Source organism: Salarias fasciatus, chromosome 17 (assembly GCF_902148845.1).
Source record: "Salarias fasciatus chromosome 17, fSalaFa1.1, whole genome shotgun sequence".
In the NCBI taxonomy this organism is placed as follows: Eukaryota; Metazoa; Chordata; class Actinopteri; order Blenniiformes; family Blenniidae; genus Salarias; species Salarias fasciatus.
This window is the reverse complement of record NC_043761.1, coordinates 18,037,026-18,056,043: the sequence shown is the minus strand read 5'-3', so window position 1 is coordinate 18,056,043 and position 19,018 is coordinate 18,037,026. Positions and strand designations below refer to the sequence as shown.

Sequence of the window (19,018 nt, the reverse complement as noted above, 5' to 3'; positions counted from 1 at the left end):
ATAAAGTACATCACATTGAATTTCATTACTAAGCATTTAATGTAAATATTATCATCATTTCATTTCATGTATTTTCATTTAAATTATTAACACATTGTAATACGTATAGCACAACTCAGCATTCAGTTCAATTCAGCTTTATTCATATAGTGCCAAGTACAACGCAGTCATTTCTGTGACTGTGGAAAAGAAAAAGTCCCCTTTAAGAGTAAGAAAGCTTCCTTTTCAAGGTCAATGATTAATGAAATAAATAGAGACTTGACAGAATAAATTATAAACAGAATCTTTGAAACGTTGCTGTGTGATAATATAAAACCAGACACCAATCATATTTCATTTGTGACTGTAGATAGCAGTTAAATGACATGAGATGCATGGTAATGGATGTCTGTACTTACATTTAAAAGCTGCCTTTTATCCACTTTAAAAAAATATTTTAAGACTTTTTGAGCATTATGACATTAAAAATTACTTTGAAATTAAATATGTATCTTTCAGAAATCCAGATAATTAAAAAAGTAAATGGTGAGGTAATTTTCAAAAAGATAAAGCTATCTAACTTTGTTTCAGGGTAAGATTTTGTTGTCCTTGCAGAGCCATAGTGCTGCAAAGGATTTTGGGAAATGTAGTTTTGTAGCAACGCAAAAAGTTCTGATTGTTCAAAACTCTTTATTTCCCTTCTTTAGTGAAGTGTTTAGCTTTACATAAATATGATGACAAATAATGAAAACGGGAGCTCAGTTTGCATATTTCATGGTTTTTATCATTTATTCCGACTTTTTAACAGATTGTGTTTGAGGAAACTAAAGAAAAGAGAAGAATGCGATAGAATAAAATATGCCAAAACAAGATCTTCTGCTGATGTACTGTGAAATTATCAAATGGAGATAATTCAGTTTTATATCAATGACAGAGAATAGTGAAAAGGTGGTTTACAAGATGAGTCACATCTGGAGGGAGAGGAGGAAGAGAGGGGGAGGGGTGGAGAGAGGAGGAAGAGAAAAGTGAGCTTGTCGGTGAGGGTTAGTCTCAGTCCTCAGAGGTTTTACAACATGGATGATAATCTGGAATAAATCTGTGTTGTGTTTTTTGCTGGTGAGTACCTCTCCTCTCTCATGTCTCTTCCTCTCTTTAAAATGTTGATAAATGTGCAGAACACTTTTAAAATCTGCTCTCAGCTTCACGAGACAATGAGCAGGAGGGACACACCCCCTCCTAACTATCTGCCTAAAGTCCTCATCTACTGAAATCATGAAGTTTTCTTCACCTGTACGTGTTCTGCTTGCATGCTCTCAGCTCCAGATGTGCTCTCCTGTGTCTTGTTGCAGTTTTGTTGTGATGGCAGACAAAAGAACTTTTTGTTCTGTCACACACATACAAACATGCACCTCTTCAAAAGAACTCAACTTTTTCCATTTTTCTGCAAAAACTCTGGCGAAATGTTCAAGCCAATGTAGCGGGCTCATGTTTTCTGAGGTTTGATGTAATTTACAGCATTGCTGTAATTTGTCTTGATTTATGGAGGGTGGGTGGGAGGGTGGGTCGGCGGGGGGAGGTGGTACTGGTGGGGGATCTGGACATCTTTCTCTTGAAATTCATTTTCTGTGAAGAACCCATCTGTGACATGTTACAGTTGTTTCTTCACATCTCTCCTGCTGCGATGATTTAGTTAAAATGATAAAATGCCCTGTGGTGAGATGAGTTAACCAGCCTGGCTTGGACCTGAGACCCCCAACCCCCACCCACAGACACACACACACACACACACAAACACAAGTCGACAGCTTGTTTTACTTCATATTAAATGAAATAATCAGATTTGTGGATACTTTGACTCAAACAGCTTGCATTGTCCGAGCTGGGCCGGTCTGAGCCGCATGCGGCCTCCTCTCTGGACTGACTGGATGTGAAGATAACCAGCTGCACATGTCTGGAGCCGCTCGAGACGGCGACAAACAAAACGCCATCAAATCCTTAAAATGCTTTGGGTGGACGACCGCCAGGCGAGCTTGATGAAGAGAGCTGGGGCTTTTATTCTGATTTATATCACTGATGCTTATCAGTTCTACGAAAAAGAAGAAACATCCAGAGTGAGAGTTTATAGAGCTCCAGGATTTATTGGTGATTTAATCTGTTAGGGAAGTTATATAAATGTTTAAAAGGCTGGAAGGCATCAAGATTCTTCCATTAAGCTGCAGCGTTGTGAGTAACAACACAGGATCACGTGTCTCTGAGACCTGGAGCCTGAGTGTGTTTGGTGCTGGTCAGTCCAGACGCTGCAGCCATCACTGCCAGCATGGACCATTTTTAATGTGATCGCAACAAACACACTCCTAATGTCTGATAATGCTCGTTAAAATGAACCAAAACCAAGACCTTTTGGGATTTGTTTCAGGCAGGTGAAATGAATTCATACATTAACCTGAGTGACTTGTGACTGTCTGTCCTGATGTATGTTGTGCATGTATTTGTAGGCACACAGATTTTGACTGTCTTTGCGTGTCGTCCTATAACACCCTGGCTTCATTTGATTGGTCACTTGGAGCCAGTTGATGGAGTCTTTGGCAGACGTCTCTCCGTCAGAGGAAAATAATGTGATTATTGTGATATATTCAAGTCAAAAGTGTCGGTGACGAGCAGTGTGAAGTCAGGACTTTTAACTACTTTCGCAAGTACAATTAATCAAAAAGCTACTTCTGTGTCTGTATCGGTATCAGATCACAAACATCACTGGTATCTGATCAATCAAACAAACTCAATGAAATATAGACCTTTTTTCTGTAAATTGTGACATATAATGTCATTTTGGCCACTTTTGCATGAGTGATTTCACTTGGCGTGCGGAGGAATATTGAATAGACGACAGTGAAGATTTGTCCAAACTCACATCTGTCCTTGATCGATCACATTGCTTCATTCAGCGGAGCTGCTACTATCTGAGCCCACATGAGCAGAAAACACGAAGACACACCGTCTGCTCTCACTGGACGTCAGTGACCGTAACAGACAGACGATCTGATGGCGTGACCTCTGAGAAGAGCCGACACCAACGGAGAAGAGGCTGAAATGCAAATACTTTGAAGTGTGACATTATCAATATTCAATCAGTTTGATTTACAAACCTTCAGCTGCTTCCACGTCTCAGGAAAACACAACGGCATCAGAAAACCCGCAGGAATAAATCTTTTCTCTCTTCAGGCCTACATAGAAATACGGCCCGGACACTCACAGTGTGTGTGTGTGTGTGCGTGTGTGCGTGTGTGTGCGTGTGTGTGCGTGTGTGTGTTTCTCCTGTGTCATTTCATTTTTTCTCTCTTGTGTGTGCAGATGTCACGAGAAGCCACTATGAAACATGTCTCTCCTCAGGAAGAGTGAGTAACGCTGGAGTGATGACACTCAGCACGCGTGTGTGTGTGTGTGTGTGTGTGTGTGTGTGTGTGTGTGTGTGTGTGCGTGGGCGTGCATGTGTGTGTGTGCGTGCGTGCGTGCGTGTGTGGTGGGGGGAGGCTGTGATGGAGTAACCAGATGCCGTTCTTGATGGGATCCAGTCCTCCGCTGGGTGAACAGCTGTCTGGACCAGAATCCATGCATTGTTTAGTTTCTTTTTTTTTTTCACCTGTTGATTTTCTAATATCTGCAGATTTTTACCTCAAACATCTCTTTAACTGATGTAACATCAGTCATCTGACCAAATATCTGCAACACTGAATCAGCGAATGGCTGTTTTTACATTTAAATCTGTGAGTGGATACAAGACACTGATAGCGTTAGCGTTAGCGTGGCACATGGCCCTGACGGCAGACATGATAAGAAGCCTCTTAAAGTCATTCCAGATGGGTATTTGACTCTTCTTTCCCTCCATCTGTTTCTCAGCTGCTGTTAAACAAGAAAAACTCCGTATGAACAAGCTGATTTTATGGGGATTTATTTTAATTACTAAAGATTATCAGCACATTTTAAGCTCTGCTTGAAGAAAAAAAACTTTATTGATCTGAAGAAAAGCTCATTTGATGGATTAGATTAGCATAAAGAAAACACAGAAACATAATTATTTCTACACTTTAAAACAGTCTTGTATTTTTTAAAAGCTTCATTATTATCAGTGAGTGTATATTTCTGAGTGTGTGAAGCAGTAGTGACGGCTCCTCTCCCTGTTTCAGTCAATCGGGTTCTCCTGGTGCTGCTGGTGGTCATGGTGTGCCTCCTCCTGCACAGCACCCTGCTCAGAGCCTCCACCCGACCCCCGCCCTCAGGTACAGGAGGTGTTGTGAATAAGACGTTTTGTGACGGAGCTTCGGCTGACGTCCAGACTGACGCTCGTCTTCCTTTCAGATCACCGGAAAGGCGGCGCCGTCTCCCTGCCGAGGTCGCAGGACATGGACGACGTCGTCCCCGTCGTCATCTGCGCGTCGGAGGAGCGACTGGGCGCAACCATGGCAACCATCAACAGCATCATAAGCAACAGTGACGCCCGGGTTTTCTTCTACATCGTCACGCTCCGAGACGCGGTCAAGCTGACGAGGTCTGAGTCCGCAGGGTCCGGGTCCGGACCGCTTCCCGTCTCACCGCCATGTCCGTGTTCTCAGGAGATACATCGAGAAGACGAAGCTGAAAGGCATCCTGTACCAGCTGGTGGAGTTTAACCCCATGGTGCTGAAGGGGAAGGTGAAGCCCGACTCGTCTCGGCCCGATCTCCTGCACCCGGTGAGGCTGGCGAAGGGTTGGAGTCTCTGAGCAACACGGCCGCCACGCTTCTCACAACGGTCCCGCTCTGATTCGCAGCTCAACTTCGTCCGCTTTTACCTACCTCTGCTCGACATCCACCACAACCGGGTGATTTATTTAGACGACGACGTCATCGTTCAGGGTACGAGAAATTCTTCAGGGGAAATCCACCAAATTTCGACCCATTTTTCATGATTCTTTTGGTTTTCAGGTGAAATCAAAGACCTATTTAATGTGAGACTGAAACCAGGACACGCCGCCGCCTTCGCCACAGACTGTGACCTGCCCATCACACACGAGATGGTGCGCAGCATCGGCATGCAGGTGCGTTTCTCACGGCTTTAAAAGTCAATTCAGTGTGATCCACAAATGTTTCCCTTCACATACTTGTAGAGCCAATCACTAAAGCATGGCTCCTGTTTGACTTTTGACCTTTGCTGTCCTCTTCTCTGAGCTCATCAGACAACCTACATGGGCTTCTTAGACTTCAGGAAACGGGAAGTCCAGGATTTGGGCATCAACCCCAGAGACTGCTCCTTCAACCCCGGGGTGTTTGTCGCAGACATGAAGGAGTGGAAGAAGCAGAAGATCACCAAACAGCTGGAGAAATGGATGGAGGAGAATTTCAGGTGGCGTTTGGCAAGGGGGAAACTACACTGAACCCTGGTGTGGTTATAGATAGAGATAAAAATACAAGGCAAATAGTTGCAGATATAGTTTAGTCAGGTTGATTTCAACTCATCTGTCAGCAAAAAACTTCTAATTTTGACTTTGCGACTCACAGTAACTTCGTCGGTCTTCCTCCTTTGCTGCTGTCATACTCTAAACAGCCACTAGAGGGGGCTGTCTCTCAACGTTACATCTGTTTTATGTGTTGGACACTCTACTGTAATTCAATCTTGCATCAAGTGTGTGTGGTATCACCTGGTATGGAGGCACCTGTCAGCTGGACTGAGGTTCTCCCTCCTCTTCGACAGGCAGAACATATACAGCAGCGCCATGGCGGGAGGCGTGGCCACTCCGCCCATGCTGATCGTGTTTCACGGCAGGTTCACCACGCTGGACCCCCTGTGGCACGTCAGACACCTGGGTAAGACCCGACGCCCAGCTGAGCACAATCAAGGAAAACTGAACCGAGAAAACACCAACATCAGGACCACGCGTGGACATTTGCTGACAAACACGAACCGGTTTTAAAGGCAGAGAGAACTGCAGTGCACGTTTTGCCCAGTCCTGCCCTCAGGCCAGTGTTCAGAAAGCTCTCCTGTCCTTTGCGTGCAGGCTGGAGTCCAGACGCCCGCTACGCAGACAGCTTCCTGAAAGACGCCCGCCTGCTGCACTGGAACGGCCCCTTCAAGCCGTGGAAGGGCCCGGCGGTGCACGCCGACCTGTGGCAGAGGTGGTTCGTTCCGGACCCCTCCAGGAGGTTCATCCTGAAGAGCTGAGAGCTGAGGAGCTCCCGAACCTTCTCCTGTGGAGCTGGAGATGGCCGCACAGCTGGTGGATCCCTGAGGAGCGTGCAGCGAGGAGGGAACGTAGCAATAAAGATCAGACAGTAGAATAATAAATGTTTCAAGGAAGTGAACGAGACTCAAAAAATGTCTTTTCCTGCTAATTAAAAATAAAGTTCTCGGTTTTGCACACTACATGTATGGGTTTGAGTTTGTAAGGATTAGCTCAGTTCTTGTTTTTAATGTTGAGAAAGAAACTCATGCATGAACCAGAGTGAGGCTGGTGTAATACCAACGTTCTGCCGCCAGATGGCGTGATGAGCTCCGTCCTGCAGTGCTTTTGTCACCCAACAGGCAGTGTCAAATGTAGAACATTGAAAAGCCAAAAAAACTGACTTTAGTTTCTAAAAAACTCATTTTTGTCACCATCGCTTGGTGTGGAAGTGTCACTGTATCCAACCATATTACAGACAATTACACAAATTGTGAAATTAACTGACACAAAACAGAACTGTGCTGACAAGGTTACAGGTCACGATCATCAGTATTTAACACTGCAGTCAGTTCAGGAGGACCAGACTTTTCTCCACCACCAACAACAACTGCAACGATAGAGTGCACAGTGTGACACAGTGTGACAGAGCGGTGCATGGTGTCGATCAAGGCAATGGATTTAAACTGCACCACTTCATGTGAGCCAAAACAGCTGTTTAGAATTTAACTAATTTAACTGGCAAACAACTTCCTAGTGCACCAACAAATGCAAAACAGAGCTGCCTATCAGGCCTCTGAATGGAACTGTAGCTGGTCAGGCTCAACTTTCCAGGCTCGGATTCCCTCAGAATCAGACTGGCCAATATTTTCCCCCAGAGGAGAAAATTATTCACCCTTTGAATGGCAGCAATTAAAGATGAAAAAGAGGAAAATGATGAATGTAGTGAAAGAGTATGATCTGTCACATTCACGCATACATTGGGTTCTACTCAGCATCAATCCTAAAAACGTGCATCCACAGGTTACAGCATCCCTCCAACACTTACTGATGCAGCAGTCTCTGGATTTTTCCCCGTTGTCCTCCCGTGTCCAGGGTAGATTTAACCAATCTGAAGTTTGATGAATATGGTGTAATGATAAGCCAATCAGAGGCGAGTTGTGTTAAGCCCCGCCCACCACTCAAAAAGGAAACTGAGTGGTAAATTTATTCTGTCAGTCAGAACAGAAAGATTAAGAAAGAATCTGATTATGTCAGTTTAACACAAGGACAAACTATAAAAACCAAGCCACCTCGTTCCTTTCAGCTGTAGCTGCAGATTTTAGAGAATAAAAAATAAAAAAGGCCACTCTGACAGCAAAATATCAGTTCCAAGACAAAATTCATCCACAATCAACCAGGTTCAAACTTAGCACACAGAAATATGAAGTGGTGCAGTTCAGAGAAACAACAGAAAGAACAAAATGAGCCGACCTGCATCGGCCAAAAGAAATAAATTACTAACAAATTCTCATGTCTTTTCGCATTTCTGGATAAGAAACTGTTCGTATAACTCACTTTCCTTCTCTTTGTCTGGTTCCTTTTTTCTATCAGCTATTAACAGCTCTGCCAGTAAGAAATAAACTAAATGTTTTTAGATGAACAGTTCTCAAAAGGTCAGCATCAGCATATCAATACATTTCACTCACCTGAGAAAAAGGATCATATATCAGACAAAACTTTGAACTCATCTTCAGAGACACTGTCTTCTGCATTATTGTGTTTCAGATCAGAGATCATTTATACTGTTCATCTGGGGATGTTTGGTTCCTTCAAGCAATGCTAGCAAAGTAATTAATATGAAGTTTTGTATTGTATTACAGTTTAAAATGATTAGAGCTGCAGAGAAAGGTCTGTCTCTCTAATCCTGCCCGTTACTCCTGATATTTAATGTAACTGTGCTTGTTTTTTCCCCTTTTGACCGATTCATCGTTGTTTGTCCCATTTCTTTCCTGCTGTTTCCTTTGTGAGTTTACCTTTGTGTATACTGAAGACACCCAGAAATCTTGTTCAAAGGTTTTTTTTTTTTATTATTTTAATAAATGATTCAATAGTAACGGAAATGCAAAAATGTGCTAGTTTTGTAGCACAAAATAATGGAGTGCTGTCATGACTGCTTTAACCAGGAGGATTAAAAATGGCCACTAGATGGTGTGATAGACTTTAATCTGAAGCCTGCTGCTCCAGTCAGGTTTGGGCTCCTGATCCAAGGTGGATGATGGATGGATGGATGGATGGATGATGGATGATGGATGGATGGATGGATGGATGGATGGATGGATGATGGATGATGGATGATGGATGGATGGATGGATGGATGGATGAATGGATGATGGATGATGGATGGATGGATGGCCACAGCATTACCAAGGCCAGACCGTTCCCAATGGGAATGACACTTTCTAGAAACTTGGGAATCTTGGGAACTTCCCAAGATTCCCAAGTTTCTAGAAAGTGTCTGTAAGAGGAAAAGTCTTGGACAACTCAAGCAGACAATAAATTCAAATGAGGAGAATTTCATCAAGCGGACAAGAGAAACTGATTCTTAAAGGGTTCCTGTACGAACCGTTTGAACACAGAGAACCTTTTTTGGAAGGAGTTCTTCGAGGGCTGTTGAAAACATGGCTATTAGAGGATCTTAACTTTCAAATATTCAAATTTTTTCATGTTTCAAATAGTATTTTAAATGCAGGTGTACCTGGAACAGCGTTTTTAATTCACTGTACTTGTTTCTGCACAGTCTTAAACATCTTTTACATCATTTCATTTTGTACAATATTTTAATGAAGATCTTTTGATTTTTTTTTGTTTTGTTTTTTTTAATAATTTCCAGATTATGATGTACAACACCTCTCCATTGGGCAAATCAAGTCTTGAACCCTCAATCCTCAGATCAGGACTGCTGAGCCACCAGGTTACTGTTATTTCAGCCATTTCAACACTTTCTGGATGGAGGAACTCATGAGGTAAAAAACACCCTGAAACTGTCTTTTTGGAGATTAAATACCGTAGTTGACCTACTTTTCTTGATTGTGGGTGGTAGCAGGGGGGGGGGGGGGGGGGGGTGTTGGAGCTGGGAACTGAACCCCAATCACCCAGATGAAAGGCTGGAGGTCAGTGAGTGAGGCCGGGGCTCTGGCTGACCTACCGGTTGACCCCTGGCAGCTGGGCGCTGGTTTCACTGTGGATTAAACCACATGGTCCGTCCTCAAAACAGCCGTGACATTTCAGTGGTGATTACTGTTCACACAGTGTGTGATCAGAAGATCAGAAACATCAGAGAGTCATCTTATTTCAACAAGTGTGACTCTAGTTAAGGACTTTCATGAAGTAAAACTAGATTATTTTAATGTTAACGTTTCTTTCTTTTCTGTAGACATGAGCTACAGAGTTTGGACACAGGACGATGTGTTCCACTGGCTTTTGGTGACTATTTAAACACCTTTTCTGGTGATACGTCATGAATTACCAGTGTCCCTTATCCTACGAAAACCAGAAGATGAAGAAAATATCGAGAACATCTCAGCTAAATCACCATCAGAACATCGGCTAAATCACCAAAGTGAAACCATGCTGGTGTCGAATGTGGTCTGAATGGATCCAGTGGAGGATCTTCTGGTAGGAGCTAGAGGACAGGATCATTGCTACAAGAGTTTTCTCAAAGGTCTTTTTGTAACGATCACTGCGGTTTGTAGATTAGAACATCTGAATCAGTCCTGGATAAACAGATCTAATCTGAGATGGCAGGAAAGTGTTGCCAGATGTCCTGGTTTGCTGTTCTTAGTTCAGAGCTAGTTCATGACTTCATACTCGTCAGTGAAACTGAGCACACGTTACTGTAAGGTGTCGTCCTCTGCACCCATCACCAGAGAGGAGATAATCCAGGAATGTCCTCTTGCTTTTCTATCTTTGAAACACCGTGGGAGTCTGACCTGCTGGCCTCCCAAATTCTGCCAGATTCAGGAGAATTTCTTGCTCTTGAATGTCACAGATTAAGCCTCCTAAGGCCAAGATGGAGTTTCTCTTATCGGGGTAACTTCTGGCTTTTCCATTGGTTCACTTCTTACCAGGTAAATCACCATGGTAGCTTACGATCAACGGCTAACCTGCTCCGGTCAGACGCTTTCACACAGCCGAGCACTGATCCAGACTGGGAAAGAGTTGAATTAGGATTGTGAATGTCTGGGTCTTCTGTATGTTAATCCAGCTTCATCGAACAGGCCCCAGGCCTTAAGTCAGGATTTATTCGTGTTTTGCTTTCTTCTCAGCCTCGTGTAATCCCTGATCAGTGGTGCTGCGTTTTCACAGCTCGGTGCTACGTGAGCGTCTGGGAAAAAAGTGAAACACTGCGGTGATCTGAGTCACACAAATTAAACTTCTAATGTTCGTTTGTTGTCGGGCGATCGCTTCTCTTAACGATGTTGATACGGTGAGGAATGATGTTTTTCAAGAGCCGAGCCAAAGTACAAGTTGTCTGCGCATCCAATTAGCAATCGTGTGTGTGTGTGTCTGTGTGTGTGTGTGTGTGTGTGTGTGTGTGTGTGTGTGTATGTGTGTGTGCGTGCAAAGAGATAGGGAGGTGAAGCTATCACTCCCCTGGAATCCATATTTTCGGGATGTTGGTGCGTCAAAGGCGGTGTTGTGCACCGACGCACGTCATCGCCGGAGTTCAGCTCCAGGTTGCTTGTTTGACCCTTCCACGTGGCTCTTTGGCAAAGGTTGTTCGACATCCTGAAAAACAAAGACGAGGACAAACAGACAAACATCTGCATTTGAACTCTTCCAGATTTGAAAGAGACATATAGAAGATGTCGCCCCCCCCCCCCCCCCCCCCCCCGCGCCATGCAGGTTTTTCCGGGTTGTGAACATCAATACGACTTGCGTCATAACTGCCTCCATAATTTGTGTCATTTGTAAACCTCCTGTTTGAACTGTCCACTGGACCAAGCGGGCGTAGACACACTGTAGCTGTTTGTGAAGCAACGGCAGATCAATACCGCCCCCACCTCTGACCACGGGCATGAAGCAAGACTCGGCAGCTGGTTGGTTCAACCCGCTGTTCCAAAGCAGAATACTTATTCTTTAAAAAAAAAAAAGTCAATGTCAAACTGTGTCACAGCTGATCTTTGTTTGATGTCTCCTTTTTTTTAAAGCTGTATCAAACTGTTTGATGGTCGACTGCCGTGTTTGTCGAAGAGCTGTAACATTTAGACAGCTTATTCTAGGAGACTTCTGACGTATCTGAAAGTGAAACACACTGTGTTTCAGTAGCCAGAGCAACTTTGAAGTGTCCCAGATGTGTGGAATTTATGGCCTCCAGATGTGGCTTGAGACACGTTGACAACACGCACAACACTCTATCATCTGCAAATGGGGTGAGCTGGTTGGTTTGTCTTCAGGCAGCGTGAAGCAGGAATTCTATTCAATGTCACTGTTCTTGATGCCATTTGACAGTTTAAGACGACAAAAAAGAAGGTCATGAAGAGGTCATGAAGTCAAGGGTCTTTGAGGCTAAATGGGTCAAATCCATTCAGAAGTAACCCAGGTTTTCCACATATATTCAGCTCTCTATAATAATGAAGCAACATGAATTGATTTCTACTGGAGTTCAAAGAAATTTACAGGAAATTAAACTGTGAACCGTATAGCTGCATGTTAAATTCAAGAAACGAAAATACCTTACACACTGAAAACAAATGGGAGCAGTAAGCAGACACACTTATTTCAGATGAGAACTGGAAAAGGTCTGGATTTTTCAATGGACATCCACCAAGTCCTTGGAAGGAGACAACATTGTTGGAAAAACATAATGCGCTTGTTTAGGTCTCCCTATCAAGGTAAGTGCAGAAAGGTAAATGTGGAATGTTGGAGGAAATGTGGTTCTAAAGGGGCAGTATTGTCCAGTACTAAATAATTTATGGTTTGGAATTCACAAAGTCCTAAAAGAGGTTTTAAAGGTATGAATTGGTTTCACTTTTTTGCAAATTTGCATTTGGACTTTGTCTTCAATTTGGAAAGAAGGGGGGCTATAAAGTTGCTGTAGGCACTCTGAGCAGCAAGTAAGAAATCAATCACAAGGAAATGCTTAAATCTAACTCCTCCGACACTAAATGATTGGTATGGAACAATCAGGGAAATATTCAAAATGGAAACACTGACATATTCATGGAGAATCCAACTGGACTTTTTTCACTCTACAAGGGGGTAAATGGATGAAATGTATTTCTCCTGCCCAGAATGATTTCTTATGACTTCACTTCTGTTAAAAAGGGAAAAACTAAGTTAACATATCTTATTTCTTCAGGTGACAAATTAACAACAGTAACCTCCCAATTTATCTTAGTTTATTATATTAAATGTTTTATTTTTCTTGACATCTTTGGGTGTTGGTCATCAAACACTGAGCTGAGACATCGACTTTACTGTTCAAGTTACTTAAAGTGATCACAGCAGGCTGATTTGTGATTTAATGTAATATTATTTAAACTATTTGAAATAGAAAAGAGCTTCCATTTTCCCGATAATACGGCGTTAACCACGTCACCAGAGCCGAGGATCAGGCTGGTCTTTTTACTAATGACCAGTGTGGGAAAAAACGTTGTGGCCTGGGAGCAGGCGATGTGAGAGCCTGCACGTATGCTGCTCACAGCTGGCAGAAGGGGCAGGAGGAGCTGGCGATTAGTGTGTGTGTGTGAGTGTGTGTGTGACTGCATGTGGGTGTGAACACAAGGAGAAACTGGTTGTATGTGATACATTCGTTGAGTGTTGGAGTTTGAAAGATAACGGTTGAGCGTGTGTGTGTGTGTGTGTGTGTGTGTGTGTGTGTGTGTGTGTGTGTGTGTGTGTGTGTGAGTCAGTGGGTGTGGACACGGGTGCGTGCGTGTGTGGAGTCACGTTTATCTTCGCGTTGAGAAGGCAGATTGTGTGTCTTCAGTGCCCGACTCAAAGGTTTCCACAGATTGGTTTCTTCTGCCAGGACACACACACACACACACACACACACACACACGTAAAGCATGACCACGACCTCAGAAACACACACAGTTCCGTCGGGTGACGTGTGCATTAATTGAAGGCAGCTCTTCATCATCCTGCTGTCAGAGGCAGTAAATGTGGGTTCGCTGACTGAGGAGCCCACATTCAGCTGTTTGACTCAGATGTAGAAAATAAACTGCGGCTGGCCGTTCATTTGAGACTGGGAATCATGCTCACTCTGCAGGTTTTCAATGTCTTTTGCATCCTCTGCTAAGTTCATCTGTAACTCATAACATTGCCACAGAGTTAAAACCGATGTTGGATTAGCATGTAAACGTCTTACTGATTATACAGAAAAAGTAATGGAAGAATTAACTGTGTGCATATTGTTTGTGTTTTTTACATATATAGAAAGGCTCAGACTAGTACAGAATCCATGCCAACAGAATGACGTCTAACATGCAGTCTAAAGTAGGAAAGGAGTGAACCGGCGTAGACGTTTCACCAGCTGGCTCCCCACAGCTTCTATTCACTGACTTTATTATGAGATCTCTTTTCTGTCTTGAATCCCTTCAAATGTTTTCATTCCTTCCTCCAGCGACACGTCCGACTCCACAACGCCACATTTCACGTTGTTCGCTGCATCCAGCCACTCCATGGTGAACCCAGGAAAACAAACAGAAGCAATCCAGCAGCTCGTTATCATGTAAACAGGGTCGAATGGTTGCAAAATAACCATTTGAATAATCCTGTTTGTCGCTGTATTATTCTTAGTTGATCACACGTTAAACCAAAAGGGAAATCTATTTGCATGAAGCTCGTGTTACTATTCAGATCTAGTCTTTTAATGAGCTCTTTGCTGATTGTTTTCTGTTTGATTCACGGCCAACACCAGAGGCATCATGGGATTCCGGGTATTCAGCTTCCGCCGCAGAGGAAAAGGAGGCTGCGTACCAAACCTCAGGGTTCCTCCACACATTCCTGCGTCCTCACCCAGACTATCCCTTCTGTCATAGCCGCTCTGTTATGTAATAAAGTTTCTGGAGGCGGCGACCCCTCTGACCCCGCCGATCCGCGACGCGTCGGGACGTCTAAATTTACAGCGAGCCGTTACTGTCGGTCACAGCGTGGCCGCGGAGATGTGGGGCAGGCGGCGAACCCTCACAACCAGCACTGTCACGACTGCTTTACTCCAGACGGAGACGCCGTCGACGTTTCCCTCTGGGGGGAATGAGCCGCTCGCATTGAGAGGCGGAAGGCACGAGATCCACAAAGAGGATAACGCTAGCTAGCTAGCTAGCTTCAAAAAAACCCATCATGATGAGAAAATGAATTTATACACAGCTTTAACCAATGAAGTCAAAGATCAGCTTTCAGTCCAGGGGACTGTAAAGATTTTCTGTGGACTGACTGAACACCATGCTATTCCGGTTGGGGTGAGGTGACAGAAAGAGAAAGAAATAGAACAGACCGGTACATTTCTTGTATCAACTCAGCAATGCTCCACTCAAGCAGGTGGATCAAGATCAAGAGAGTACATAGACTACAAAAGAAACAATGGTCAATGACACATAGTTATGAAACACTGCATGAAAGGAGAGAAGTGAAGCAAAACTGGGAGCCGGTTCCTCATGGTAGGAGCCCGGGGTGAAGGAACCTCTTGCACCAACTGGGTCCAGGTTGTCTCTTTAGATCAATGGATCAGGCGCGATTGATGTTCTATATGCGATCCCTTAATCACGGCTCTTGTCCACCTAAGAGAACCTCTTCTTCCAGGGAGAAATATTACGCAGGTGAAAGAAGGAGGTCCTGCAAACCTGTTTAATGTGGGAGTTAAAGGACTTATCCTGGTCAAAGGTCACTCCCAGGTTCCTCACAGTGTTACTGGAGGTTAAAGCAACACCATCTATGGCCAGTGTTTGTTTAGATAGTTTTTCTCTCAGTTGTTTTAGGTGGAATTAAAAAACTTCCGTTTTATCTGAATTTAGGAGGAGACAATTCTGACTCATCCCGGTTTTTATGTCTTTGAGACAAGCTTCTAGTTTGACCAGTTGATCGGTGTCATCTGGCTTCATAGATAATTGTTAGAAGAGAACATGCAGTACCGGCGTACAACAACAGCACCCACTCGAGAACATAAAACCCACAACTGAGGAGGGAACATGGCGGTTTGTGGCTGTGACACTGTGTCACGACAGAAAATTAGGACATAAGAGCCTCAGAGAGATGAGTTCCTTTTGTCCGTCTCCACTTCGTTTCCTGCAATTACTCAGAAACGTCAAAGAGGCCAGGGCGATGCCAACCGTTCGGACAGTCCCCAGATGTTTCAAACCACCGTCTGACAGGAAGCAGAGCCGCGTCGCCAGGACCTTGAAACAATCTCACGTCTCGCGGTTATCTTGCTGCTGCAACCCAAACTGCTGTCAGCTGACGGATAACTGTTGAGCAAACTGCTCTCTATCTACAGTGAGTGGGTCAGAGACATTTGGTTCAGGAAAGCGGCTGAGTGTCTGGCGAGCGCCGGTGGTCAGTCAGATCGTCGAGAGCTTTATGTGAACATGCCGACGTTTTTATATGAAAACTCTAAACTTTGGTTAAACGACAGCGATGCTCGGAGCCACTGAAAACATGACGATGTTGGTTGTTCCACCATGATGGTTGTATTCGACGGAACACCCTGCTGGATCATCAGCGTTTTTAAGGAAATAGAAAAAAACCATTAATCTGGGCCTCGGTGTGATTGTTTCATAAAAGCGCAGCCTTGACTCACTTATTTCTTTGGAATGTAAATGTTTTGTCAGTGCTGGAGTTGAGTGTGAACAGGTGCAAAGGGCGCAGACTGTGTCTTGTTTCCTTGACCCTCTCAGAGACTGATCTGCCATCACCCCCTTACTTTACTTCTTTGTTCCTGAACCCTGCATCGCCACAGGCCGCACAGAGCAGAGCAGGTCTGATTTTGAGTTCCAGTTGGGAAACTGTTCCAGTAGGTCATTCCTGCCCGGTGACCTGACCGAACATTGGCGTCACTTCACGGTTTTCTGCGGACACAATGTTCTTTTCACACTCCGCCCTCCAGCCAGGCGGAGAACGAGCGTTGTTCCTCCGGTCTCGCTCTCGTTACTTCGAGACCGCAAGAGTCAATGAAAATGTTCAACTGTAAACCTGAAGCAACGTGACACAGTTTCTGGAGGCTGGAGGCCGACATCGCTCCTGTTCCGGGACTGTTTGGTGCTTCGTATTGACACACTGATAACACACAAGTTCACCATGATAATGGAATGAAACACAAATAATGGAAACTGTCTGGATTTTAAATTTGATTAAAAAAAAAAAAAATTGGTCGCTGTTGACCTTTGAGCAGCACGACATAAAAACGTGACTCTGACGTGGTTCTCAGAGAAATCAGTGCCCGTGAACCGACCACTGTCTGTGGACATCATTCACCGTTGACCAGAAGAGGGCGCCATGCTGGGAGGAAAAACAATAAAATTAAAAAGGTACGATACAGAAAAGAAGGATGCAGCGTCATGTGAGCAGTTTTCAGCCTTCAGGGACGTCTTTCCGTCACGGCACAGTGAAAACAAGACGTGCGCTGATCGCAGCGTGACCTCCTGACCCCGTCCCTCTTCGGACGATGACGCCCAGATCAGGTCCGTGCAGCGTCCGGCAGAGCCCCACTCGTCCTGATCACCTCCGTCAGTGCCTCCCGGTGTAAACCTGTGTTGCGTCTCGGCTGTTTGTTTTCACTACATGAGCTTTAGCAGTGTGAGAGGAGGCACTTCGGAAATTTACCTGTCTTCATTCTCTCTGTCTCCATGTCAACATGAACACAGCTCGACAAACAGTAGTTACACCGTGTGTGTGTGTGTGTGTGTGTGTGTGTGTGTCTGGTTGAAAATGATGTAGTTTACCTGCAGAACCATGAGTTGGTGTTATCAGTTGTTTAGAGTTTTGCACCGTTTACACAGAAACAGAATTCAAAAAAGTTTTCAAAAAGTTGCATTTTCAGTGATTTCCGGCACGGTTGTCATGTAAACAGACCCTCAAAGCACAGAGAAAGTTTTCAGTTTTCTCGGTTCCTCAGTCGGCACCAGAGCTGAAGCCACTCCGAGGCCATCTTGGACTTTAGTTCTGCTCAGTCGGATCAAAAACTCAACCGTCTCGATCTTATCTGCTCTTATCCGGATCAGTCTGAGAAGATAATGTCACCCGAGGCGACTGCAGCCTCACCACCCTCACATGAAAAGGTTTCACAGGTCTCTACATTAGGAGAACATGCAAACTCTACACAGAACCCCCTCCAGGTCTGGTTGACACGCCTCCCTCTCTGCTCTTGACCAGAATCTTCATCGTTACCTAATAATTGTCGTGATTGTGAGTCGACCTTCTCTCTCGTCACTCATTAACTGCGTCCAGTCATGCGGTCTCCAGGCGGACGTGGTTCGCAGCAGGTCCCGTCCCGCCGGCCGCAGCCCCCACTCGCCGCCCGCTGCGTCCGCAGAGAGAGTCCCGCCAGCTAATGATTCACAGCGGCCATGCTGGAAGAGGGAACCGACAGCACGCGGGCTGTAAAGCTCCATAAAGTCATTAGACGGTCACAGTAAAAGCCGCCGCGCTGGGAGACGTCTGCACCGCCTCTTCCTTCATATCTGGGCTGTTGGTGGCATTGTTGGTATTTCTGGATGGACTGAGTGAAAGCTGGTAAATCTAAATTAAAACTCTGTAGTGTTTCCAGAAACGACTGGAAAAAAAAAAAAACTTATATTTGTGTGAAAATCCCACAAAAAAACAAGCAATCTAGTCTGTTTTCCTTATTTGGATGTTCAGTTAATCTTCTCCGTGCCATGCTTTGCTGTCAGGAGGCTGGCTTGGATCAGGTGTATTTAATGGTGAGATTATATTTCCAAGTATTTCTGAGCCTCATGTGACTGCGGGGCTTTATATATGTTAGGAACACACACACACGTTCACACACTCGTAAATCACACTCTCTACTCCGTCAAACTACAGTATATGTCTTTATTTTACAGAGTGAAGGACATGGTCACACAGTAATGTTTCAGCTCCAGTTAGGATTGACTTTCCTACTGTGCTTAAAAAGAAGAGATAAATAGTCTTTGGTCACATATAAATATTAACACACAAAGATAACTTAAACACAGAAACTTATTTAAATAGTTTGGCTAAATATATATATATATATATATATATATATATATATATATATATATATATATATATATATATATATATATATATATATATATATATATATATATATTAGTATGTATAAATTCACAGGTGCACGTGACGTGAGGCCACACGTGCACTGGCACCATCCCAACAAAAAACATTTACAAACAAATGGAGCCACAGCAGTACAGATTCAAGTTGAAACGAGCATTTACGACTCCGAAACGCACAAACCTCCCCAGACCTGGAAAAACCCGGCTCCTGTGTGTGTGTGTGTGTGTGTGTTGCGACAGAGGGTCTGGAGGGCGTGTGTGTGTGTGTGTCTGTGTGTGTTGTGTTTTCTCAGTCGTGACGTCTCGAATACGAACGCAAACGTGAGATAAAGGGTAGGCTACGGCAAATACACACACACAGAAGCACACATGCAGCATGGATGTGTATGTGTGTGTGTGTGTGTGTGTGTGTGTGAAGAAGCAGAGAGATTCCAGCCAGGTCGTTTGAGCGTTTTAAAAAGCCTTTTAATGATGCGTCACGAGACATCGATTAGCTCCGATACAGCAGAGACAGTGGCATGTTTCACCTCAGCAAGCCTTTGAACAGATTAGACCCTGTGACCCCCGCCCGAACCCCGCCCCCACCCGCC

At 44.3% G+C, this 19,018-nt stretch overlaps 1 protein-coding gene across 1 annotated transcript; it reads left to right on the top strand.

Moving 5' to 3' along the window:
- Positions 1-972: 972 nt before the first annotated feature.
- On the top strand, positions 973-6,360 carry glt8d2 (glycosyltransferase 8 domain containing 2). The gene is made up of 10 exons (XM_030113554.1): positions 973-1,095; positions 3,328-3,371; positions 4,161-4,253; positions 4,333-4,522; positions 4,587-4,704; positions 4,783-4,867; positions 4,937-5,049; positions 5,188-5,354; positions 5,703-5,815; positions 6,007-6,360. The coding sequence occupies exons 2-10, from the start codon at positions 3,353-3,355 to the stop codon at positions 6,168-6,170; spliced, it is 1,062 nt and encodes a 353-aa protein (XP_029969414.1). The 5' UTR covers positions 973-1,095; positions 3,328-3,352; the 3' UTR covers positions 6,171-6,360.
- Positions 6,361-19,018: the final 12,658 nt, after the last annotated feature.